The sequence below is a fragment of the Anser anser genome (genome assembly GCF_964211835.1).
Source record: "Anser anser genome assembly, chromosome: 20".
Classification (NCBI taxonomy): domain Eukaryota; kingdom Metazoa; phylum Chordata; class Aves; order Anseriformes; family Anatidae; genus Anser; species Anser anser.
Window position 1 is genome coordinate 8312709 of NC_139741.1, and position 25806 is coordinate 8338514.

At 36.9% G+C, this 25806-nt stretch overlaps 1 protein-coding gene across 3 annotated transcripts in view; it reads right to left on the reverse strand.

The window, feature by feature from the left end:
• ZZEF1 (zinc finger ZZ-type and EF-hand domain containing 1) overlaps positions 1-25806 on the reverse strand; it is a 59486-nt gene that overhangs the window by 10877 nt on the left and 22803 nt on the right. For 2 of the 3 annotated variants that reach the window (XM_083806240.1, XM_083806242.1), the window contains exons 20-48: positions 25537-25658; positions 25340-25450; positions 24292-24458; positions 23532-23613; positions 22720-22921; positions 21531-21679; positions 21002-21242; positions 19357-19436; positions 18115-18208; positions 17039-17549; positions 16228-16392; positions 15525-15644; positions 14535-14696; positions 13747-13876; positions 13353-13491; positions 12981-13146; positions 12124-12386; positions 10943-11115; positions 10214-10367; positions 9485-9624; positions 8647-8924; positions 7399-7573; positions 6733-6865; positions 4836-5032; positions 4178-4297; positions 3157-3345; positions 2699-2799; positions 2023-2158; positions 582-941 (exon numbers count right to left, since the gene is read on the reverse strand). In XM_083806240.1, the coding sequence (XP_083662366.1) occupies positions 582-941; positions 2023-2158; positions 2699-2799; positions 3157-3345; positions 4178-4297; positions 4836-5032; positions 6733-6865; positions 7399-7573; positions 8647-8924; positions 9485-9624; positions 10214-10367; positions 10943-11115; positions 12124-12386; positions 12981-13146; positions 13353-13491; positions 13747-13876; positions 14535-14696; positions 15525-15644; positions 16228-16392; positions 17039-17549; positions 18115-18208; positions 19357-19436; positions 21002-21242; positions 21531-21679; positions 22720-22921; positions 23532-23613; positions 24292-24458; positions 25340-25450; positions 25537-25658 (5060 nt within the window). The remainder of the gene's footprint in view (positions 1-581; positions 942-2022; positions 2159-2698; positions 2800-3156; positions 3346-4177; positions 4298-4835; positions 5033-6732; positions 6866-7398; positions 7574-8646; positions 8925-9484; positions 9625-10213; positions 10368-10942; positions 11116-12123; positions 12387-12980; positions 13147-13352; positions 13492-13746; positions 13877-14534; positions 14697-15524; positions 15645-16227; positions 16393-17038; positions 17550-18114; positions 18209-19356; positions 19437-21001; positions 21243-21530; positions 21680-22719; positions 22922-23531; positions 23614-24291; positions 24459-25339; positions 25451-25536; positions 25659-25806) is intronic. The other variant, XM_083806241.1, reaches the window with a different exon arrangement.

The window sequence follows — 25806 nt, forward strand, 5'->3', positions numbered from 1 at the left end:
TCTGCAGACCTTTTCTAGTTGCATTGCATCTTTTTCTTAAGATGAGGGAGTCAGGTTGTGTGCTGCAGTCCAGATGAGAGCACAGTATTGGTTCAGTGGCATACTGATGCCTTCTGTTTTATTTTTAATTCCTTCTTTGAAGATTTCTAGCACATGATTTGCTGCAACTGCTGTGAAGCATTCAACTGACATTTTCATTACAATATTCCATTATAATTCCGAGATCACTTCCACCACAATAACACTCAGCCTATCAATGGGGTTGCAGGTATTACAATACACACATTGAGATATAACAAAAATCAGTTTTCAAAATGGACTGCCTAGTTTGCCAATTTCTCTACAAGATTTATCCACATGTAACTGAAAGAGTCGTCTCCAAGGAGCTAGTTTTTTTCATTTCCTGTTAAAAAAATCAGTACATTAAGACACTGACAGATTCCGACTGCTTTTTCAGAACTAATTTAAATTTTGGAGTTTCAATTTAGCTTAAAAAAAGAACTGCACGTATTTTTGTTAGTCAGAGGCTTATAGAATGTAGGTACAGGGCTTGCTCACATGCATAAGTGAAATCCACTTACTTTTTCCCATAATTGCTTTTCTTCTAGCTGCATAAGCATGTCCAGTATGTATGTCATATGGGCTGGGCCACTAAGATCTAGGATTTCCTCATTTATTGCCACATCATCCGGCCATTCGGCTAACAACGATGCCAGCACATGCCTGGCATAAAGAACAGCAGTTGCCTCATTTACACGATACAAGTAGTCCCTCACAGACGTTTTGCTTCTGGAGTCCAGCTCCTTATGCAAGAGTATGGAACTCTTAGTGCGACGCTGCTTGGCATAACTAAGCTGAAGATCACTCTCCGTGTTAGTTATCAGCTTCTGGGCGACCGGATTGGTTTCTTCTGTTGCTTTATCACAGAGCACAGGCTTTGACTGAAAAAGAAAGAAAAAGTTTGAAAATACACTCTCAACAATATTCTTCCTTGATTATGTTTGGATATCTGACCAGTCCATCAGACTGAAAGCTGAATTTAAAAATTTATGTCTTTTACATACTGAAAATCAGATGCAAAGAGCACAAAGTACAATCTCTCATGCGCCTAGAGGGACCAAGTCCTTCAAAAAACCCTGTTTATATCAAGAGACTTCCCCATACACTGATACATTCATGATTGTACATATGATCAGGAACAGCAGTTAGAATTCTAACCTGAAGTGTTACTTTAAGCTGAACTACAGAGGTAAAGCAACATAGTGCCATGCTATTTGCGACCCTAGAATATAATCACAGAACGATGCAAGTTGGGAGGAACCTTTGGAGATCATTTGGTCCAAAATAGACTTGAAGCTGAGCCATATTCATAATTATATTAGGCTCCTCAAGGCTTTGTCCAGTCAAGTTTGGAGTGTTTCCAGGGGTGGATATTTGACAACTCCTGTATGAACTGTTGTAACATCTAAAATTTTTTCTTATAATTACTTGAAACTACTTCAGGAGGTCCTCAAAACACTTCTCTACACAACTGATATAAAATTGTGCTGGTGATACCATGTGGCCAGAAACTTGCACCGAAATAAAGCAAAAAGCTGCGTAACCACACTACTGATTATAAAACCTCAGTGTTGCAAGTGTAGTGTCTACTCTGCAAAACAACATTGCTTCCTTGTTCTGCTGCAGTTACTGTAAGATAGCATTACAATGGTAAAACGATAACTGCACAAGCTTACAGCAATTAGATACAATCTCTCCTGTATAAGGAGAGGAAATCACAGCATGCAATCGTAATTTGTTCTCCTGACCTGAGAATCAAGTTCTCTTACTTCCTTACAGAAGAATTTAAAAGGAAGAAATACTTGCTTCTTGTTGCATCTGCTCATTCATTTTGACATAAAACATTAACAACAGATTACTCCAGTTGTTAAAAAAACTCTGAAGTTTCTAAACAGAACCGAAGTTACTAAATGCCGCAACTAATTATTTATAAACTGTGCCTTTTAGTGGAGACATACACACCAAACATGGTAAGATGATCATATCTGTATCGACTGCTTTTGAACTGTGCTCCTCCAACCTCAAACGCTTGCTGGGTTGCCATTTCTGAGCTAGTGTTCGGATCCTCTCATCTGTTGTAATTACATCTCCATCAAACCTTAAAAAAAAAAAAAGACAAAAGAAAAAAAAGTATAAATGTGTTTGAAATTAATGCAAAAAATTAACACAATTAAATACAAATTAAAGTCTTCCCACTGCCTATTTAAAAAGCTTCGTTAAACTCAACCTATTTTGTCACATTATGTTAACTAGCTTCCCTGCTTGAACAAGTAGAGGGTTTTACATGACATAAAATTGCTCATCTCTGTAAAAACACGATGGCTCCAAGACATGCTTTGATTACTAGAAGTCACACGAAGGTCTGTTCATTCTTTCTCAGTTAGGATAATTTAGAGATATAGTAGACTACATATGGAAGTTATTGTATTGAAAAGAACATGCAGCATATTTCAGAAGATGGTGACTTGTTTCCATAACTACAACTAAAACTCAACAGGAGTTCAATTCCTTACTTTTCACACATGAAAACCAAGAACAAAACCATGGAACAACTTCTATTCAGCACCTTTCATGTTTTAAGTTACAACCTCTATCTTACAGTAACTTTGTTTTTGATTGGACCCAGTCTTTCACATACCTCTTTTGAACTTCTAGGAAAAAAGAATCTGTTCTTTTCATTTGCAACTCATACATGGCTCGAAGAATATGGAGAGGTGCATTAAGTGCATCATGTGTCATCTGAGAAAGATTTAAAAAAAAAAAGACATTTCAGGTGAAGATGAAAGATGTGTTTCTTTAACGGAGACCGAGGTACTATTTTCTATTTATCATATACATAAAAAATTAATGAATTTAATAATATCTGGATTAGTAGAAATGAAGAGTAGTTTAGCAAAAACCTTTATAATGATTTTATAGCATTCATTATTGTGTTCCCAGTATGAAGTTTTATTTTTTTTGTTTCCTTCCTTTTTATTTCTTGAAATCATAGACCTATAGCATATAAATCTAGAAGAAAATCAGCCATATAAACTACCAAATATTTCATGCAACTAGCAAGTCTATAGTAACTTCCAAGGAGGGAAAAATAAGTACCAAGAAACATATTTTGGTGGCTTCATCCAAACCCTCCAGAGGATCGAGTTTGTTCTGCTCTAAATCAGCAGAACCAACAACGGATTGCTCCACATCTTGATCTTGTTCTCTTTCTTCCAGTTCAGTATCCTCACGTTCAGCCAGGGAACTGATCTCTTTCTTTGAGGAATACAGCATTATTGACAAAATCTATACAGAAAAAGGTAGCATATGGTGTGACAGCTGTAGATATCATTAGTGTATCAGCAATCAGCATTTAAGAACATTGTAAGACTTGGACAGAGTTTAGCACATACTATTCTAAAAGGAAACAACACCTAAGAAAAGCAACATGAACTTAAACTATTTCCCACTTCACAAATAAGTTACACCTTCCAGGTTACTAAAGACAACTTCAGTAATTAGCCAAAAGCATAAAAAATTGAGAAAACATTTAACCATTTTAGAACATCAAAGGTTTCAGGATTCTTAGACAAAAACAGAAGAGAGATAACTATCACCAGTAAGCCAGAGCTGCCCCTACACACTCTTCATGCCTATGATAAAGCACAACTAATGATTGAACCACTTTTATCTTTCTGCAATTAAATATTCAGAAACAATGTGCCCACATACATATTGACGTCCCTATATTGCACGGCAGTAATATCTTGCACATGCCAGTGAGTAACACAACTAATATTTTTCTCTTAGATTAATTATTTTTTAAAATTGAAGAATGGAATCTTCAAGAACAGTCTAAATAAAATTTATAAATGAAACTGAGTACGTTAATTCCTCATCTTCCAAATTTCTTTCAAATATGATCAGATTAATTAATATCAACTCCATCTTTAATAAAGTTAGACTATTATCTACACAATTATGACAAAGAAAGGCAGATCCAAGGATACAGGAAATGAACATTTTTTCAAAAATATTCTTAGGACTTTGTTCATAAAAGGAAAGTACAATGTCATTAAAATTTCATGTCACCATGTGAAGCTACATTTTGCAAGAAGTCAAAAGCTTATTTCCTCACCTCCAAGTCTCTGAGAAGCCAGGTTTTACTGAAGCCAGTTCCTTTGCTACATTTCTTCACAAGAAGCTTGAGTAAACCAGACTGAAGAAAAGCAGCTTGGATCTCCTTAAAACCATGAATCTGCACATACAAACAGACAACGTATCACAATGCTTGCCAGGCCTTAACACACAGCCTATCTACGGTACAAGTAATTTTCATTTATTTCCTTAAAAACAAAAAACAAGTAAAAAAAACCACAGAACCCCACTTCAGATACCTTAATAGTATAAACCATGACACACAATACTAACTGGATGTCTGTTTTGCTCTGACAGTCCAAAACACTACAGACCTCCCTCTTCATATAAATCAGGAATAAGAAAAGGGGCAAGTGAGCTTCAGTCCATGAAGCATTATCCCTGCAATTTCTTCATCAATTTTCATGAATGATCAGCCCCCACAGAGGTAAAACAACCCAACTTTAGACTCACAAATGCTGTTTAAAGTTTAGCTACAGTTTCAACCCCTACAGACAGGGAATAAATGGAGACAAATGTACAGGAGCTTATGTTAGTTTCCCAATGGGCTTAGTCAACATGCAAGTTGCTGTTGAGAAAGGCAGAATACAAACTTCTGGCACTGATCTATTATATTCTACGCATCAGGCAAAAGATACCTTAAGTGTTCTGTAAAGCCCCTTTAAAGCAAGTGACAAGACCCACGTTGCTTCCACTGCCTCAGCATAACTGCTGTCCATGCTGGTTTGCAAGAGGTGCGTGGATATAAGAACGAAGTGCTGGAGGTACTGTCTCAGCTGGGTCTGGGAATCGCTGCCTTCTTGTCCACATTTCTGAATCAACTGATAGTCTTTCACTGCAAGAAAGAAAAGACACAATTCACTAGGTTCATCTTAAAATGTTGTGAAGTCATCTCTTACCAGTCCATATTAGTAAGCCAAGATGTGAACACAACCCACATGTGAAGTACATACTAATAACCAGAGTCATATTAACAAGACTGAAATATTAACATATTACCATTATTAACAAGAACCACCTCTCTGCTTTGCTGTGGCAAAATTATGGCCTTGTAGAGAAATTATTTCAAATTTGTTGAACAATCAAGAAAATATTTTTATCTAAATAGAATACATATCTTCTTGCAACAGTTGGTTGCCTGCACATATCTGAACACACACAGCTCAGTATACAAATCAGCTGGTGTCCTATTTTACAATTACTATGGGGAAAATTCTGACCTGCAACTGATATGATGAAATAAAATGTGCTGATAATTACTGTTCAAGATATCAATTAAAAAACCCTATATATTAAAACAATAATAATAATCAAGCTTTTACATTCAAATCTTTCCTTAGTATCAAAATGCAGCTTAGTTTGTTGGGTTTTCCAAGTGTCTTTTAAATGACTTCAACAGTCAAATTTGGACAACCTTTGCTTTATTAACTTCACAATATTAGGTCATGAATGCCAAAGTTGAAAACCCTTGATCCTATGAATCCAACTGATTTGTTGTGTATTAAGTATTTAGCTCGACAGAACCATTTAACAAGGTGAAACACAGAAAGAAAATTCTCTCTGGTACAACGACCCAGGAAGCAGCATCTAGGGTTTGTTTGTTTGTTGTTGTTCTTTTATTTTAAAATAGCCTCTAGACACCATAATAGCAAAAAGGGCCCATCGATGTGTCCTAGAACAGTCTATACTAGAACACCCAGACACTTTCCCAGGAGTACACAGTATTTCATATCGTCTAACTCTTGACTTTTTTGTCTCAAATTTTAGGGTTATCAAACTGTTTTGAAAAGTTCTTCCAGACTGGAAGAAAGCAGAGCAAAACCAGGCTCCTGACACTTTATAGAAGACGTGATTAAGTAAGTTGGGCCTATCTTCATGGCATGCTTTCTTACAGCACCAGAAAAGAACAGCCAAGATGGCTTTGCTTCACATGGAAATGATAAATAATGAGCATGCTTTTGTTTGCTTTTAGTCTTCATTTGCTAGTAGGTAGCACACCTTGCTGACAGTGGAAACAGGCACTTCATAAAAACTCAGAGTATTTTGGGAGCAACAAAATGGACTATCCCATACACATTCAGGTTCTGAGTAGCTTGCCTTCATATAGCAGCACTTAACTACACAAAGGGAGCATGTGCATTTTTAAGATTTGCCATTGTTTTAAAACATTAAGCACATGTTTACAAGTGATAAGATAAAAGTAACAAGCAAACTTCAAAACAAAAATAGTTGCTTAAAAAAAGGCCTATTTCTGAGATTACTCAGTTAATAAAATGGTTGACAGTTTCCTAAATCCTCTCTCCTGAATAAAAACTAATATCAGAGTTTTAAAAAGAAGAGAGATTTCCATAATCTTTACTGCAGAAGTGTCACAATTTGGCTTAAACTATGAGCAGAAAATCAGGTGACTCAATAAAAGAAGTCAAACTTTGCAGACCTGCATAAAGCGTTCTATTTCAAACATACTTTTGGGTATTCAAGAAAGTGCAAGGAAATACTCTGTAATCCTTTAATAAGATAAGAATGTCACAGAACCTGTTTTCCTCTTTCGGGTTTTGATGTCTACAACAACTGCCCTGTTTTTCTCAGTGAAATGTTTCAGGATGATCACGTTATGAGGCTCGTTAGCATTATCCATGTACACAGAACGAGTCCCCATGCACAGCACCTGAAATTGCAACAAAAGATTCAGTTATGATTTGGAATACTTATTTAAAAATATACTGCCAACTTTTATGTTGGTTACATTGGTGTATACTTGGTGTTGTATTTTTTAGCTGAACAATCTGCTTGCTGCTAGATATTTGCTGATCTTTAGAAAACAGCAGTTAATTTCTACAAAGAAATGGCTACAACAAATAACTTAATCCTCCACAGGCAATATATCAGAGTTACAACTATCAAGAATGAGATTATTCATTTCGCTTTTGCAAAAAGCCCTTTTTGATACTCAAATGTACTAAGCTGGTTTTCTCAATGTAGTTTAAAGCAGAACTCAAGGAAACACGAAGCAAAACCAGCTACGTTATTCTTCATTAGACAAACACTAATTGTGCGCAAGTGGAAAGATGTGAGCTCTGACATGCACCGTGTTTTAATGGTTTATAATGGATGTCTCCAATTGATAAGATCTGTAGTATTAGAAACAAACCTAAAAACTCTAACCAATTTTGTTTCCTTTACTATCGATAGGCCACTTACCTCAGGAAACCCAACCAGCACCAATAAAGTGAAGATATTGGTGTGCTTTAGTTGGAAGGGCAGTTGCTTAATGCAATGGTCAGTGAAAGCAGCGATCACATTATGCCACTGCGCAGAAGAGTTCAAAGATCGGAGAATATCTGCCATGGAGCTTGCCCAGTCCAGACCTACACGACTGGAAAGCAAGAGCAGTCTGTATTAGGAGGGCTGACTACACACCTGAAACTATTTTTCCTCAAAACACCACACCACTGTCGATCTGTCAGAGCTGTAGCTTTCGTATCATTAATACCAGCGTGCTTATCCAAATATTTGAAGCTTTCATGTCAGCTGACACATTTTCTTTTGTTTTTCATCATTAGAGCATAAATACTATTCTATTTTTGTTAAAAGGTTTACAGTCCCAAGTCAAAGTTTGAATAAATGTCGTCACCTTGAAATCCTAATTTTAGTTTAGAGCTCGAGACTTTGCACAACAGCAAGTGGTCTATTTCCCACATATATGACTACCTGCTCTCTGTGGACTACTATCTCTAGAGAGATTAGCCTCCTTGCTCTAAAGTGAGTCTTTGAGAAACTCCCTTCTCTCAGATGATCCTTTGGATATTTTGCCTTTTACATGCTTTTATATTAATTTATAAACCTTCCCTATAAAACATAGCTATAACGAAAATGAATACTGTCGTATTTAACAAGCAGAACGTTAATCTTAGAATGCTTAGGAGCTTTCTCAAGATCTTCAAAATGGAACCTATTCCCTGCCCCTCCTGTTTCCAGTGCAATTTTAGTATACAAAATCTCTGTCTCTAATACTCTTACATAAAAAGGGCAGATCCAGAACTCAGCACCTGTGACAGCTACCACATGACACTCCTCTTTCCCAAGTCACAGAAGGAGTATCTAATTTAAAATGAGAGAATTAACATCATAAAAATAAAAAATAATAAAAAAGGAGGACTATCTTGTTTCCCCTAGAAATTCCAAAACCTTGCTTTCACCATAACATGCTATCTACATAAGCACAGCAAGTTAAGCCATTCTTCAACAGACAGCCTTCTTTTGGAAGGAAATTAAAATAATCTGACTGCAACAGGGGCTGCAGATGCTATGCCCTTCCCATGATCAAGATGTAGGTTTAACTGACTTTCTGTTAAAAAAAACCAACAACAACTGTATGCATGAGGCAAGCATGAAAGAAAATTAATGCTAGTCATCAGAGAGCAACTAATAGGTTTAAATAAAAAGCACCTGTCTAAACACACAGCTCCCAGACTGAATAGAAGATGAGTTGTCTTCCAGCCTTCTGGCACTGTAGACCCATCTCCCGCAGCAAACAAATTATGTTTGGCTGAAAGGACTTTAGCCACTGCAGCATCCACTTCTGCAGGCATAAGTCTCAGGATTAACTGGCCCAGAAGTCCCAGTGTTAAATGGTAAGTTTCATTTAGGTGGCCAGCATTTGAGATGACAACCTGAAACATCAGTGGAAGTATCTGTTCCAGGTTAATCAGAGACATTGTAGAGCCCTACAGAAAAAAAAAAACAAAAAAACACCTCAGTAAGGCAGGGAAAGAAAACAAGATTTTTAGTCAAAATCACAGCATGAACAAAACCTTCTGTTCTAATGCTCCTTCCAATGGGACAAAAGGACATGAGAAACTAGGTTCTGATACACTTGTGTTACATTGGCATAAAACTGCAAATCAAACATCTTTACACAGATTTGTTACATCAGGATTTTCCGTATGAGAAATGTTCTGTCAAACTGAATGAAGGCACAGTATAAACTGTATTCAGTAGTAACACCTGACATGTAAATTTAAGGTGATGTTTTAAAGCTTGCAGATGTTGAACACTTAAGGTAAGCTTCTAAATTCTAATTCCCTTCCCTCTCCCCCCACCCAGGAACAAGGCCCTACGTTCCTTAGTAACGTGGAATGGTTTAAGACATTCTGATTCTGACATTTGCATTTTGCTACACGTAAGCAAATAAAGCCCATTTCCCACAATTTATTTGCTATGAATTTTATTCATGTTATTTGTAACACCTAGCAAACTACACAGATAGAAAGTAAAAAGAACTAACTGATTTGAAAGGTGGTAACATAGCAGCCAGCAATCCTAAAATCCTCTTCTGAGAGCATTCAGCAAAAACTTGTTCCTGGCTAGGTATTAAAACCTTCTCTGCTTGCTTCTGGGCTGAATCCTCTGAAATGCAGTCATCTGCTTTTTAAATTAAAGCAAAAGAAGAAAATCCCATAAAATGACATTAAAAATAAAAGAAGAAAGTGATAGTTATTTTTTTTATGGTTACAAAAATGCAAGGATGATTTTTTTCCAATTTTTTTATTAAAAAAATTGATAAATCTTTATAAAAAGTAAATAACATATCAGGTAAAGATATTTATCTACACCATTTATTTAAAAGTGTATACAGGACTGTACTATGTACAGATCTGTTTTCTTATCCTAATTCTAATAATACTAGTCTTTAATAGAATAAGGCACCTATCTTCTGGTTTTGAGTATGTAAGACCACACAAGTATTGTGTTAGATCAGCAGGAAGTATCATCTCCCAGCATGAATATACATTGCTGGAATTCTACTCTGATTTCTAGAATCCTTTAAACAGACTGCAAGGTAGCAGTTGTTCAAAGAGTTATGCTTGGCAGGTTTTTACAAAGCAAACAGCTCACTTGCATTAAAGACGTTTGCAAATACACAAAAATGGGTTAGGAATAAAGAAATACAGCTGTTTTCTTTGTATACGCACAGATATTCCTGTGATAGGGAAAATGAGAAATAACCTCTTACCTGTTGGAGAAATATTATCATCCACAGACAAGTCTGATTCTTGTCTCAGAACAGCTTTCTTTGCTAAGACAGCACTATGATTGCTTTCACTTCCTTGTTTTTGTACTTTATCTTCTGCAGGAGACTGGATTTCATTGCGAGTGTCTGCTTTCCCCTAAAATAAAACGAAGATACCGAAAGATTAAAACAAAATTTAATACTTGCAGAAACAGCCATGAAAAGAGAAAACAAGAAATCTGCTCTTGACAAACATCTTTCCTAGAATACCAAAACCTTTCATTGGTTAGCAATTTCTTGACATATACATGTCTCAAGCTCCCATACAGTGAATATATATTTTTCTATTTTGCTTGTATCTATGCATAAAGTTATACTGTCATAGCTTTACACACCGTAAAAACCGTAGAAAATCTTTTTTCACACCTAAGCAGTGCTAACAACTAGGGGAACCACTACCCTTTCAGAAATTATGTCCTTTGCTCCTTTCCTCCAAAATTTTTGAGAATCAAAGTTGCCTATGAGAACATAAAGTGATGCCTTAGTCTTTGACCAGTTGGATTTAATTAAAAACAAACCAACCAATCACCCTCCCCTTGCCTCCCAACTTTTACCTACAAATGAAATCATTACTATCCATCATTTTGGCTACATTTCCGCAATAGGACGTTTAAGCTTCTGAAGATGACACAGCTAATTGGTATCAGGGGTCTGTGTATAATGGGCACTTACATTGCAGTGCATAAAAGAGCCTACACTTGGTTTCTCATCTTTTGCCTTCACTTCTTTATCACCAACACAGCTTTTTGGAGCACCATCTGTGGGAGGACTGACTGAAAGAGTGTCATTCTCCGAGAAGGATTCACCTTCTGGTAACATGCAGAGGAGAGCTAAATTTTTCAGACCTGAAAGCAAAAAAGTTACAAAAGCTGTTTAGCTTTTGAGTGGCAAGATAGCCAAAAAGCAGAACTGAAACATATTGAAAGAGAACTTCAAACTTCCCCTCACACTTTTTTTATTTTTTTAATACTGTTGAGTACAACTCTATCAGAAAGATGTTCCCCATCATGTTCACTTAATTGTGTAGTTCCATTAAGTGCTTCTGTGATGAGCAGGTAGAGACATTTTTTGCCTCACAGAGATGCCATCAGGGCAGAAGTCCTAATTAATTTTAAAAAGTATCAGGGATACCTCCCAGCAGTGTGAATTATGAGGGTAGATTTGTCTTCTTTTTAATCTTCTGACCACTTAAATATTTATACAATAAAACTAAACCGCATATTAAAAACAGATGAAATAATGAGTATGCATAAGTGTTTGGTGGTGGTTATATTTCAGCAATACTAGTGCTGCTCAAAAAATGCCAATAAATTTGAGTATCAGATTTTGATAAATTCAACATAGGCCTCTATTTTATCACCCTATTTTCTGTAAGTAGGTCTCAGTTCACAGAAATCCTCATTTCCAGGCAAAGGGACATCATCCCCAGTGACTTATCACAAATAAAGTTAAAAAAATCTTGCCAGTAGATAAGGAACAAGAACCATTTTGCACCAAGCTATTCGCTTTCCTTTGAGTCCTTCAATTGTCAGTAACACATTAGTAACAGAACATGAAGCTCTACTGATCCATTTACAACATTCATGATGGGAAGGAAGAAAAAAAAAAGAAAAATTACCAAAGGGTTGCCAAGTTGTCTTCAGCATTTATGTAAGCAGCACATTAATTTTCTCAAGCACCCTATTTTCCATGTCTCCAATGACCCTGAATGACACTCGTTCTACATAAACAATTATTTTCAGTGAAGTACACAGTAGCTTCCCCTTTCCTTTGGAAACTTCAAAGTGAGTAATCACAGACTTTTCTGACACTTGCTAGAAGCCATTGTTTCACTGAAGGAGGAGCTGACTCACCTTTTCCGTGCTGTGCTTTCATCAAACAATCTCCAATGAGCTGTATGCACTGATGTTGGAGAACTCTGGCATGACTGAGGACCTGTGAATCTAGTTTCTCTCCTTCTACTTCCTCCCCATTTGCCAGATCTGCACTGTAGAGAGTCAAAGCTGCAAACAACAGCCAGGAATAGTTGTGGACATACGGTTGGATGAGCCTCTGTCGATCACTGATTCGAATAGTCACCATTGGATACACTGTGATGCTGTGAGTGGGCAAGTGACTGAAAGAAGGTAAGAAGAAGGTATATAATTTTGAAATGCAGCCGCATTCCTGACAACCAGTGTAGTTAGAAACATAAGATTCCTTTACAGGAAACTATGAAAAACCCAACTCATTCCACAGTTTCAAACTGTAGACCTTCAAGAGCTGTACACTGTCAGCCCCTCACTGACGCTAGTAGTGCTCATTTAACAGAACTTGTACTGTGCTGCGCGGTCCTGCTCTAGAAACAAAATTTGTGAACATCTTTGGTCAAACATTGAAATCTATGTTGTCTAACCACAGCACTGTATGCACTCCTTCCATCCTACACCATTCAGGGTGTACAATCCTCCCTCTGCACCTTACACAGCCATGGCTAGACAACAGGCAGAAATAAGTTACTTCAGAACTTGGGGCACATTTGCAAACTACAGAATTTTTTGCTGAACTGGTCCTACGTTTCCTAAGTTTCCCCTAAGGACAGCTATTAGATGTTCTGATGTCAGACACAACCTTGTAGGATGTGATATGAGAATGACTGACTGTATTTAGTTGCTAATTATCACTTTTCTGGCAAGTAAAGTGTAAGGGAAAAAAATGTCACATTTAATACCTGTCAGAGTATTTCTTTGCAGAGTAACATCCATAGCAAAGGTCAAAGTCATCACACACATTGCAGTTCATTCGCCGACCTATGATGACCCCCTGGCAGTGATCACAGGCATACTCCATGTTAACCATTTCATGGTCATCCTCATGTCCTTCAGGTTTAACTCCACCTGTAAAGAAAGATTTTACAATTCCTCTGAAAACCTTTGTTGATAAAGGATCTTTCTTAATTTCAACTTTATATTGAGATTAGGAAAAGAAAAGCCTAACATTTCTAAAATATCCAGCAGAAAAATCTTTGACTTTATACGTAATTTAAAAGAGACTATTTTGCCTTCAACTATACGGTATTGAGGGTCTTTTAAAAGATTCTTACCGAGAAAACAAGTTTTGCATAAATCCATGTCATTGCATTGCAGACAGCGGTAGCGATGCCATGGTGCGATTTCATCACAGCCGTCACAGGATATGTCCACATTTAACAGGTCACAGTAACGGGCGACAAACATATGCATCTAGAGGAATAAATGGACATAATTTACTTGAGCATTATTTTCTGAGAGAACGCTTTCTAGACAGAAAGCAGAACGCTCCCCCTGCTGAAAAAGGATGGGGATCTTTTAATGATTTTAGACTTTTGAAGGCCTACAGGGAGCCAGGGATCCAACTCATGAAAAATCAGTTTAAGCCAGATGCCTTTCTCTCCTTTATGCTTTTAAAAGTCTCCTATTTACCCCTTCTGCAGATAAATAAGCAAATCATGAGGTCACCTTTCTCTGCTTCTCTGGGTCAGCTTGAGCTATCTTTTCATACCAGGTCTCAAACATTACATCCTGACATTCATCCATCCACTCACAGTTTTGCTTGTAGTCTGCAATTTCATCTTCTTCACTCCACTGACTAAAAGAAAAGCAAGCTCAAAATTAAGTTTGAATGCAATTAGGCTCCTTTCTAAGATAACTAGATATAACTAGGGATACCTTTAAAAAAAGAGTGCTATAATATACTAATAAAAACAAAACTGTAAGAACTTGTTCACTTGGTTAATAACTGACCACATAGACACCACCTTCTTGCCTCTGTGACAAGTTCTTACATACATATGCAGAGCATAATGCCAAAACCAGAAAAATCCACATTTACAAAACTGCTTTTGGTAATGCTGGCAGAGCAGGTGAGAAGTTTTAAAAGCTTCTTGGCCTTTACATTTGCTCAGATGTAAGATACACAAGCATTATAAAAATATAACATGCAGCTGCTAAAAACATTTTATATTTATCAGGAAGAGAAATAGCATTATATATGTCCTTGTACACAGCTAAACAAGTGAAGCGTTCCAGCAGTAATCACATAAAAGATAAGTTTTTAATGTTTTTAGCACTAGTAAGTATTTGAATTTTTTGCAGTATTAAGCACTTGAATACTGGCCAAGTTTTGCCATATTTATTAATAGTTAAACCTTTTACTTCTTGCTCCAACACAGTTCAGGACTCTCTTTCTTGGTAAAAATGGCATCAACAGTTAGTACCATGTGAAGGTTGCATTGTTCCTGACTCACCAAATCACACTATCATGAATACTTATGTTTTCTTGTGATGTTGTCATCAGAAGCTGGGGTAACTGAATCTCAACAAAGAAGGAAAGATCACTCGGTTCCCAGCTCATATCCAAAAGATGAAGGAGAGTTGTCTGCACACATGACAAGGCAGGAAGTAATGATCTAAAAACCAAAACCAAAACAAAAAAAATAGCATATTATGGGGATTAAAGGGGTACAATTACTATACACTGAGTTCCAAGGTTTACTACACATTAAAATAACTATGTGGCAGAACCTCAGGTTTACTAATGCACAAACTTACACAATTTAACAAGAAGCACAGCCAAGACATTTTGAAATAAAGATTGAATAAACTCCTATGGACAGAGTTGAAATTATGCTGTAGCCTGAGCATTAGCAAGAGGATCTGTCTCTTCTCTGCAGTACATTTCCTCAATACCCGTAGGGACTTGTTCTCTTCGAAAATGTTTGCCATTTCCATTTGAAACTGGACAAAGGGTTTGGAAGTTATGAGTAGAGAAATTGGCATAATATTCATAAAACCCTCATTCCTCTAGGACACCTAGCTATAAATCCCAACAATTCTGATCAGAATATTACCAAAACATAAGCTTTAAAGTTAGAGCATGTCTGCAGAACTGTTTCTCATTGCAGTACTCTTGCCAAAGTATTTTGCAATAAATTTGCTATTTCTAGTATGTCATTACTAAGCTTCAGAAACATATGGCAGTATCGTATCTACAAAATGCCATACTAAGTTGAAGTTTTAACACTGATAAACGTATTGCTCTTTCATGCATAGTTTTAATAAAAACGTAATTTAGCATTCTGGGCCACAAGATCAAGATTCCTTATTTAGTTGTGTAGGTAATGCAAAGTATAATCAAACTTCATTGAACATTAAACAATAACAAATGAGAAGGGAAGGGGTGAGGAAGAAAAGAGAAAAAAAATCTCACATTACTTAGGTTATCAATGTGCTTATACCTGTCATTAATGGTACTAAATCCCTTCACAGAGTTTACCAGGAACAAAACAAGCTGATAGTAGGACTCTCGAATCTCTTTGTGTAGCTCAGCACCACAGCCTTCCAAGTTTCCAAAGTAGCTAGAAATTAAAGAGTCAGTTTAGTAGTCTAAAATTCACTGTCACATCATATATAAAATGCTTTGCGCAACTTTTACCAGTGGGCAATATTTTCATCACTTGCTGCAAGTGGTAAGGATGTTAACTTTGTTTAAAATGTAGTCTGTCACTTTCAAAGGAAAGTAAAAGAATCCTGTACTAGGAGCCAGTAAAATGGGTTAGATTACTCCAGCTTTACTGGATGAGAAAGACACCAACCAAGAAATAGACAAGAATTTACACTAAAGCAATAACCAGACCCTACAATCTTTCTGAGCTTGCAGGTTGGAAGGTGTATGTATGTAGGCATCCACGCTGTGATTCAACTGCATGATACCTAACGGCATGAATAGGTCCAACTGAGTCCCACTTGAAAATAATAATTAATTTTTTAATTAAGCACGCAAGATAAGCACAGTAGCCTAAAAGCTAATCTTCATGTCATATTTGAATTATCCATATGAATAATAAGCAACAACATTTTACTGTTTTCAGCTTTTATGACTGGGAGAACAAGGGCTCAAATAAATTGTATTAGACAAATTATTTTCTAATAATTACTTACTTTGTAAAATCTTTCTGACAGGCTAGAAGTTCTAAGAGAAAAAGTACACAGGGTGGATGAAAACAGTGTGGCTGCCCAAGTGAGTCTAGGCACTGGCGGACTGTCTTGAGCACTTCCATGATACTCTGCCCTTGGGATTTTCTCAAAGCAAGAACCTTTAAAACACTATGAGCAAAACCAAAACAAACAAACAATGAGGACTTCAAAATACCTTGCTTAAAGTAATCCACCAAAAAAATCACAATTCAAGAGATTAGTGTCTACATTTTCAATTGTATTTCAGCAACCTTATATTACAGCAGTGATTTATTACAAAAGCATTCACTTTAACAACTGTTGGAATGAACGAGAAAGCTTCAAATAGAATCCAGCATCTCCTGCACCAGTCTAAGTTTTAGAGACTGTAATAGACACTGGAGGTTTCGTTTTCCATTTACATTCTCAGAATACCAGGTAATTTAATGAAAGGTGCAATTAGCCTAGAATTTGTTATCAATGATTTCTAGAACTGATATACCATGTCTTCCCTGTTTGTAGATAGGAAGCAAAATGCCACTGAAAACAGATTTCAGGAAGGAAGTCAAGAAACAACCACATATTGTTTTTAGCATTCTGAAGATCTACGTGATAGAAAGGAACCAAAGGAAATAATATGCTCTACAAGACTCTACATGGATGGAAACAACAGAGGTTTGAAACATAAAACTGCTTAAGTACAAACTGTTTTTTGATGTCATGTTTTATTCTATCCGAAAAGGTCTGAAGACAAGTTCCAGCATCTTATAATTGACAACATTTTCAATTTGCTTACCTTTCATGGGAAAGTGATTGATCCTTAATAAAGTCTAATATGTTTTTCAATATGGGATATTTCTCCTTCACTGTAGGCACTGCTCTTGGCTCTTCCATTGATCTAAAAGACAGCAGCCTTAGTCTTCCACGGCTGAACTGAGATTTTCGTGTAGGAGTGGAAGGAGGTGATGATACATCTTCTTGCTGTGAAGCTGCATTTTCAGCAGGCTTGCTATGAAATGCAGATGCTTCTTCTGTTTGGAGAGGGTCTGGAACTTGTTTAGTCTTTGTATCGGATTGTGTTGTTTGCCCCCTCTCTGAAACAGGATGAGTTATTCTACTGGAAGACAATGAGGGTGCTGCCTGGAAGTCTGTTTCCACAACAGAACCTATTCTTTGGCATTTATCACTGACATGCTGTTGGATATTATCAATATCTTGGCCTTCCGAACTGTCTGAAGAACTTTTTGTCTTTGCTCTCACAGGCAAAAAATTCAGTAACAAAAGGCTCTTCTGCATACAAAGTTTTGCTGCAGGATAAAAATTAAAAGAGTTAAACTCATGACAGCAGAACACCGAACTTGCTATCTTTTGCTTAGGAAGAAAGCAGTTTATCTTGTTCCTTCTGAGCCAAGAGAGACTGAAAATACTGGTTTTTTTATTATATTGATCATGATGCTATCAGATACGTAATTCTAGATTCCAAATGCCTTGAATAATTACATCGAACCACACAAAGCATACACTAGTCAATGTGAACACATTTTATTCTAATAACAATCAGCTGCTACTCTAACAGCAATTATTTGTGGCAATGAGTATCTACAAAAATAGATGAATATAAGTTCAGAACTAGGCGACCCAAGTGATGGGGCACACCCTGCAGAATTTTCTCACATACTATTCTCTGCAAAGAACAGCAAAACACAATCTCAGATAGTTCATATAAAGTACACTAGTTTCTCTCTTAAGGAATTATGAAGTAACCCATGTCACTAACTCACCTTTCACAGGAAAAATAGTGACTGAGGTTTACAAGGTAATGCTCTACTAAACCATATGGAATGCTTATACATTTGGAAAAGCACCACTTACCAAGAGTCTCTGGGTTCACCTCACTTGCTTCTGTGTTCTGCTTCTCCTCAGTATCATTTCCCCTACCCATCAGGGATTTCTGTTTCATTTCCAACTGTAGACAGGACGTTAAAATAGTTAAAATATATATATCTATACAGCAAGACAGTAAGAAGATTGCATTGCAATAAAGGAATTTAACTCTTTTTTTTTTTTAACTCAATTTGTTGCCTGTGAGCGTTCCCTGTCATGTGCCTGGATGTTTACCCTCTGCCCTGTAAGAAAAAGGCTTCCCCACTACCCCTACCGCTCAGGAAAAAATGTACTAGTGATGAGATAAGATTCTCCAAAGGCATCATGTCATCTAACTACAGAGTACTTTCAGATGTCATTGTCACTGGAGCCTCACCCACTATGTAAATGGACTGCAAGCATCACCTGTAACGGTACGGTGCTATTACTCATCTTAACGTGCATCTCCACTCATCGTATCACCAGCCCATATTCATGCTGCAGGGAATTCTTGCAGGCAAGAAAGAGCAAGGAAGAGGTCACAAGTGACTCGAACAGTTAAATCGGCCAGCTTATGGCTGATGGGTTTGCAAGAGCAGCAGAAAAGTGGGCCATAGACTGAATTAGCTGATCTCAAAGGCCACAACGTTGTTAACATTTAGAATCTCCTGCAGACTTCTGAATTTTAAGTGAAGTTTGGCTCTCTGCAGCTGCAGGTGGTGATGCAGACACCTCTCACCAGGTTGTGAGCTGGTGACACCAGCTCTTGACATAAGCCTTATGTTTTAAAGGAAAATTATGTGCAAAGAACATATCCTGAACTACAGCCAGTTACTTGCTTGTCAAAGAAGCAATTATTCCCTTTCCTGTTAGTGCTGCAGAACCAAGAGAATGATGTTTAAGACAGATCTCTAAGCTATACCTCAGAAGAGCTCTCAACTGCTATGCAAGAATATTCCTAATCAACAACACACATTCCCGCTGAAAAATAACACAGATATAACTGATTTTGAGCCCAATTCAGTCCTAAATACTCATGATCAAACATCTGGGGCCAAGGAAAGGAGGGGAGTGTAAGAACGCATTTAAATGTTTAGTTCAAAGTTTAGAAGTGAATATATGTTTTTCCTAAGTGAAAATATTTGACCTAGAATCACTGATGGAAAACATGGCTCCACACGACTCCTTAACAGTGCATTGTAATATATTAAGGTAAACGACATCAACAGATAGCCTCCTGAGCGATCTTACCATCCATATTCTAATTGAATCAGCCAGGGAATATACTTGTGCAAACTCATCGCTCAAAGGCACCTTGCCTCCACTGTTGACTGGAAACGAGAGAAAGAAGAGTCCTGTTTATTTACAGCTCCATTTTTACACAATTTGACTACTTAACTAAAAAATTATGCTAGAGCCTTTGTCTCTTAGTCAATACTTGGAATTATGCCTGTAAGAAAAACAGGGAATAAAAACTGCCAACTTTCCTGAGCCTTGAATACATTAACTGCACCACTACAGAGCTATTTGCAAAGTTAAATTATGAATCTCTCTCATCTCCTCCAAAATTGATGCCTGCAGTCATGGAAAATAAAAACTTCTCCCTATACATGCAAACGTTACTAATGCAAACTGATATCAGAACATTCAGAACTGCTCCGTATTAATTTAAAGCTATACAGATATATTTAGTTATCTTTTTTCCCTTTTGTTTTATGCTGTTTCTAGAATAGACCTTCAAAATCGATTTACAAAAATTAAATACATGACAAAACAGTTCCCATCAAAAGTGGCCTGACAATGACTATGTGGAAAAAGATGTTCCTGTTCAGGGTCTTCCCCCTCCAATTACTCAAATGTTGCCTCTTTTCTTCCCCCTCCTCCCCCCCCCTTCTTTACAGTATCAACTGTACATACTTAACATTGCACAGGTCAACATGGTCCTGAAATTAATCTGCCCCAGCCAGACTAAGACAGATGAACCTACTAACATAATAGTAGGAAAGATATCTTACCCACTCCTTGATATATTACTGAGTTACCAGTGTTCAATCTTACTCAGAAAATATCAACTGTCAGACATAGACAAAAATGACTAAAGGCAATAACCACTTTAGTCATCAAGTCAGTCTATGTCAATCATTTTTACCCGTAACTTTAAAGCTCAAAAAGATGTTTAACTTCAAGATTGTGACAGAAACTGAAGGTGATTAGCTTCTCCTAAAATAAAACCCTTCAAAACCAAGTAACACCTTATTATCCAATATTTCAAACATATCAATAAGCTTAATGAAAATATGATGTAAACTACTCAGTTGTTTACTCTACCTACTAAAAATATACAAATTGTAATAACAAAGGACATTATACAAGTTAAAAGCAAATCATTTTCTTTTATAAAAAAAAACAAAAAACAACCAAGCAACCAAAAAAACTTTTGAGGATGCCAAACATATTGGGAGATAATTCACACCTCCTCAAGCCCCAAAGTTTAAAAACCTGTACAAATTGATGCTGGCTTTTTAGAAAAGACACTACGAGACTAGAAAATTACGTAAGAACTGCTAATCACTGGGAACTACATCCCTCTGAATTAAAACCACAGGGGAAATCACTACCCACTTTGGCTCACTTTTATAATAAGACTTAGTAGTTTATGATGGTTATTAATATTTGGACAGAGCTCTGAAGATAAAAGCATATATTAATAAAACAAACACTCTAAAGATAAGGCTTACCTAGTCTGCCTAAATGATGACTTCTTTGTACAGGACAAAACATCTTTTTAAAAGTCGCCACGCTAAACTGTTTTTTCAAAGTTTATAAACTGAACTATAAGACAGCCTCTTACAAACTTTAAGTCTTCATTATTAAGATAGTCTAATGTTAGAGTTACCATATTTTTGAAGCTTCTCATATAAATCTGGAGTGAGATACACCAAAGCAGCAAACGTTGAGTTCACAGCTTGATCAACAGTAGAACCAGCAACTATATCTGTCTTTGGGGTCTGTTTTTTACATGCCTGTATAAGTCCTTTGAAAAGTTCAGATTTTTGCCCACTGAAATCCTGGGCAGGATCTGATTTTGCAAAGTCGATAAGAAAGTTACGGCAGTCATCTTGGTGAGAGTTCCTAGCCTGGAAAGAATGTTAGAACACATTTACTTTAATATTGTCTGAAAAATTGCTGCATCTTGTTTCTACAATTAGGTCAACTTGCAGTAAATCTACAGCAGTTTAAGTGGAAACTAATAAAACAGCACAGAACAACAGTTTCCCTCCTCCTTGATATTTATCCAGTGCAAATGGTAACAACTGTAGCACAACAGCATACACTTAATGATGCATCAGCTAATTAAGGCTGAATGAAAACATGTCACACACAGAGATTTCAAGCCAATGAAATAAAAGCAATGACCAAAGTACCTCTTTTTTATTTTGGTGCAGTCTACTGGTTTGACTGGATCCTGGGATAGCCTCAGGACACATCTGATGCCTGAAGACAGGTTTCCACAAAGGAGAGTTAAGAACTGATGTTACTTTCAAAGGAGGCAAATCTGCTTCACTACCTAGTTCTGCAAGAAATTCAGAACGGACACTTCAGTTACTGAATATTTTCATTCATCTTTACAGACTAATGAAATAATATGTTGAACATCCAGTGTGGAAAAAATAAAGCAAACAAACTGAACAAGTAATTGAACAACATTTTCTAACTTCAATTTCTCTAATGTGGTACAGAAACCAGATGTTTTTATTCTTCTCCTACTAAATACACACAATAATTTGCTAGGTGTAAGTACATTCATATCAACAAAGGAGTAAAATATTCCATGATAAGAGCAGTTCAATTAGTTCCCTAAATTCACAGGAAAGAACAGTACATGACTGATTTTCCAAGATAAGTCCTGACCAGTTGATTGAAGCAAGAACTCTGACTCTTTAACTGCTGCAAAGTAGTGAATGAATTCAGATTTAGGAAGCTAGCTAGAAGTGTTCTGGTTTTGAAATTAAACAATAAACTACATCTATTTTTTCTTACAACACCCATCTCACATCTTGTTATCTTCGCTTGCCCAAATCTTAAGTGTGCTCAACTTTTGGAGTTAGCCAAAGTTTACTTGTGAATTCAAATTTAAATCAATACCAAATGCTCGCATGAAGTATTTTAAATCACTGAAATTTCTGTTCTCTGCTCTGTATTTTTTTCAGCTTTCTGGCTCCATATTAACTCCACCACTAAGGGGTGAATCACAGCACTAGGGAACAATTTTAAAAGAAAAAAAGAACAGGAGATTGGATGAACCCTGATATTAATTTATAAATATAATGCAGCTTAATACGATGACTTCCAGGCGTCTGTCTCTTCCTAATATTGGCTTCTGAACATTAGAAAGATCACAGTGAACCCTGCGACATTCTCAGTAGTTCAGCAGAACAGCAATCAGAGACCACAAAACCAGGTTTAGCCCAACTACCAGACTTCGTTAAGCAGTCTTGCATCGTCAGTCAAGAGATAAATAAAAAGGAACTTCATCCTTTCATGGGATTCAAAACACAAGGTACCTCATCCTTATATGACACCACAACTTCTGGAGCTATGAAGTGCACTCACCTCGTAGAGATTTCAGTGCCATGCTTCGGGAAGCCAAGCGCCCCATCAACCGGGATACAAGAAGCTGTAAATCCAAGCCCCAAGAAACGGCAACATCTGGTAGGCCATAAGCAGTGACGGAAAACTTGTAGCCCCACTCATTATTACTGCTGTCAGAGTGAAAGAGAAACTGCAGCCGTGGGCCAGCCTTAAAGGTCACTTTCTACAGAGCAACAAAACAGTCATTTTGCCAAATGTACATGACAGGAAGACGTTTCAGGGTAATGAATTCCCTTCAGCAAACGTGGTTTTTCAATATTATCTTTTCTCCATAACGGATCTGATTTCCCCACCATGCAAATGAGAAACCCCTAGCAATAAGCCAGTAATATTTCTAATCAATAGAAAATTTTATAGTCAATTGAGCTTTTGAAGCTGGACCCATAAAACAATACAGAAGCAGTAGGTGTTGTCAAAGAAAGGGAGTAGCCATGGAAAGCATTTAGCTCATCTCATGATGTTAAAAATTGTGAGGGCAGAGTATCAAAGAATAAATTTTGCCCATGTAAACAGTTAAGCGTGATTATTACTTTTAATTTTGACTGATTGCTCCTTCTAGAACAGGAATAGAAAGGGATTCTTTACTCATTTGCTCCTTTTATTTGCACCATTGCAGAATTTCTTCCCCACCTCCTGCCCCCATCTTGGAGGGAGACTAAGCACACACATGCAGGAAAGCAGATGTATTTTTAAACAATAGGTTTTCCACAAGAATCGTAAGAATTTCCAAAGATTAGATATGTCATTGGGTTCAGAATTTTAAAGGTGCTCACCTTAGGCCACTTCTCAGTGCCAACCTTTGTATCGTAACGAGTTTTTGCACCCCTGGCATCAGTAAACTCCAGGTAATCATACCTGTGAAAATTGCATTTCATTACTTCCAAATTTACTTCTTAAATTCTGGGGGAAAATATTTCCTTCTGCATTTTCACAAGTGCTGCATCTCAGAGTCCAAGTATCCCACCACATCTCTCAGAACTACAACTACATTGCTAAGGAATTTATTTCATGCCTCAGTGCAATAGTCCTGGCAAACACAGACTTGCTTTCCTGTAGAACTTTCCCAATCCTTCAGAACTGGTAGCGGGTACTAATTTTAACATTTGTCATATGCCTTAAGGAAACAGTAACCTACTATGTTATGAAAGAAACAAACAAAACAAACAAACATAAAAGACAAAACAAGCAAACAAAAAAAGAGTTTTGTCTAAAGAAGGCAAAATAAATACCACAATGAGAAATTTCATAAATTGGAGTAGTCACTGCAACATTGCAAAACAGATCAAAGGAAGCAAAATTCATACAAACAGCATGCCTACACATTTGCCAGGAGAGATGCCTTTCAGCACAAGACTAAGTCATTCAAAATAACGTCTTGTATGGTAAGCAGGACAATGAAGAAACTGAGAGGGCACACTTGGGGTGAAAGAAGTATTCCTTGCACAGTGGAACGTGACTTGCCCCTCTGCACACATAGATACTGGAATCCTGCAAATAGATATTGATATCTAACAGAGCACAAGATCAAGTTACCTCCTTTCAGTTTCACATTTTTCATCAAATTCCACCTCAAAGTAAGTTGCCCCATGACATAGGAAGACTGAGACCTCATGGCAATTATTTTCATAGTTATGAGGAGATTCCATTGTCCATGTTCGCAATACTACGGGCTGTTCTTGCTGCCAGCTTTCCATTTCCATCTGTATAATGAAAATACACTCTTGCGATACAAATGTAAAGCATTAAAAACAAAAAACAAATAAACAAACAAACATCACACTAGATTTTTGTGTCTATACATTTAAGCTGCCTGATGTACATACAGCACTGATTTACACCTAGATCAGTCACAACAACATCTCTGATAATCAGGGTAGAGAAGCACTTCTAATGCAAGATTCATCTAGTCTACCAGGGGAGGAGACAGTCTCACCCCAGAAGTTCCTGTAAGTCTCCAATGACAACAAAAGCGTCTGGATGACTAACGCCGATTTTAACATCTACACTACAGACATACAAACTCTATTAGCATCACTACAAGCAATGAAGCTAAAATGCTAAGCATATGCTATTTTTAATTTATCTTCCTCTCTCATTCTCAGACTTCCTCCTCCTCCTCCTATCCACCTTCTATTCTCATTCCAGTTGCATCTTCTGGTCACTTTGCTCAACTTCCATATCCAAAGAGATATATTTCCAGTTCTTTACTCAATATTTCACTGCACATCCCATTACTTGTAAAAGCTTTGCAGCTCCTTTCAAAATGCTCAGTAATAGAATTATCTGAGTTTCGTATGCCCTTCTTGCAATTTTCCTTTTGTTTCATTGTACTTACTAGTGCTTTATTGTGTTTTGCAATGCACTGCAAAATTTCATGGTACAATTAAATAGCATTTATGCACACATATTATTTAATAAGCATTAAAAATCACTTTTAGAATGCCCAGAAGAATTGACCAGAGTTCCAGTCAAGCAAAATACTCAAAAGCATTAATAAAATTTGGAGGGAGTACATGCTCACAAAGAACAACCAGAGCATGAAATACAGAATTCAGAACTGTCTGCCTATATCTTTAGTTACCTTATGAGGCTCACTACAAAGGTTTTTCAGTGGTTCTACCAGAGTGCTGAATCCCTGTAGCAGAGTACAATATGGAATGTCTAAAGTGCAAAAATCCAACAAGAAGATGACCTAGGGGAAAACACAGTTCTTGTTAAAACACACGTAGCCATAGCCATGCAACCTGGGTATAGTACAAAATGCCAGTGTTCACTTACCAGCTGACGAGTTGCCATTGCAAAGACAGAGTTACTGATTTTTTCTACTATTGTTTTGCCACTATATTGGGATAAAAGTGATTGCAGAATCCTTCTCATATTCGACAGGAACTGGCCTACATCTAAAGAGAAACAAAAGCCAACTTAATAGCCACCTTAAGGATGGTGGATAAACCTGGAGAGATTTGCTACCACAACCTGCTTTACTGAATGCTATTTAAAGTGCACGGTGACATGCAGAACAGGAAAGACAACAGGGAAGGCATCCTC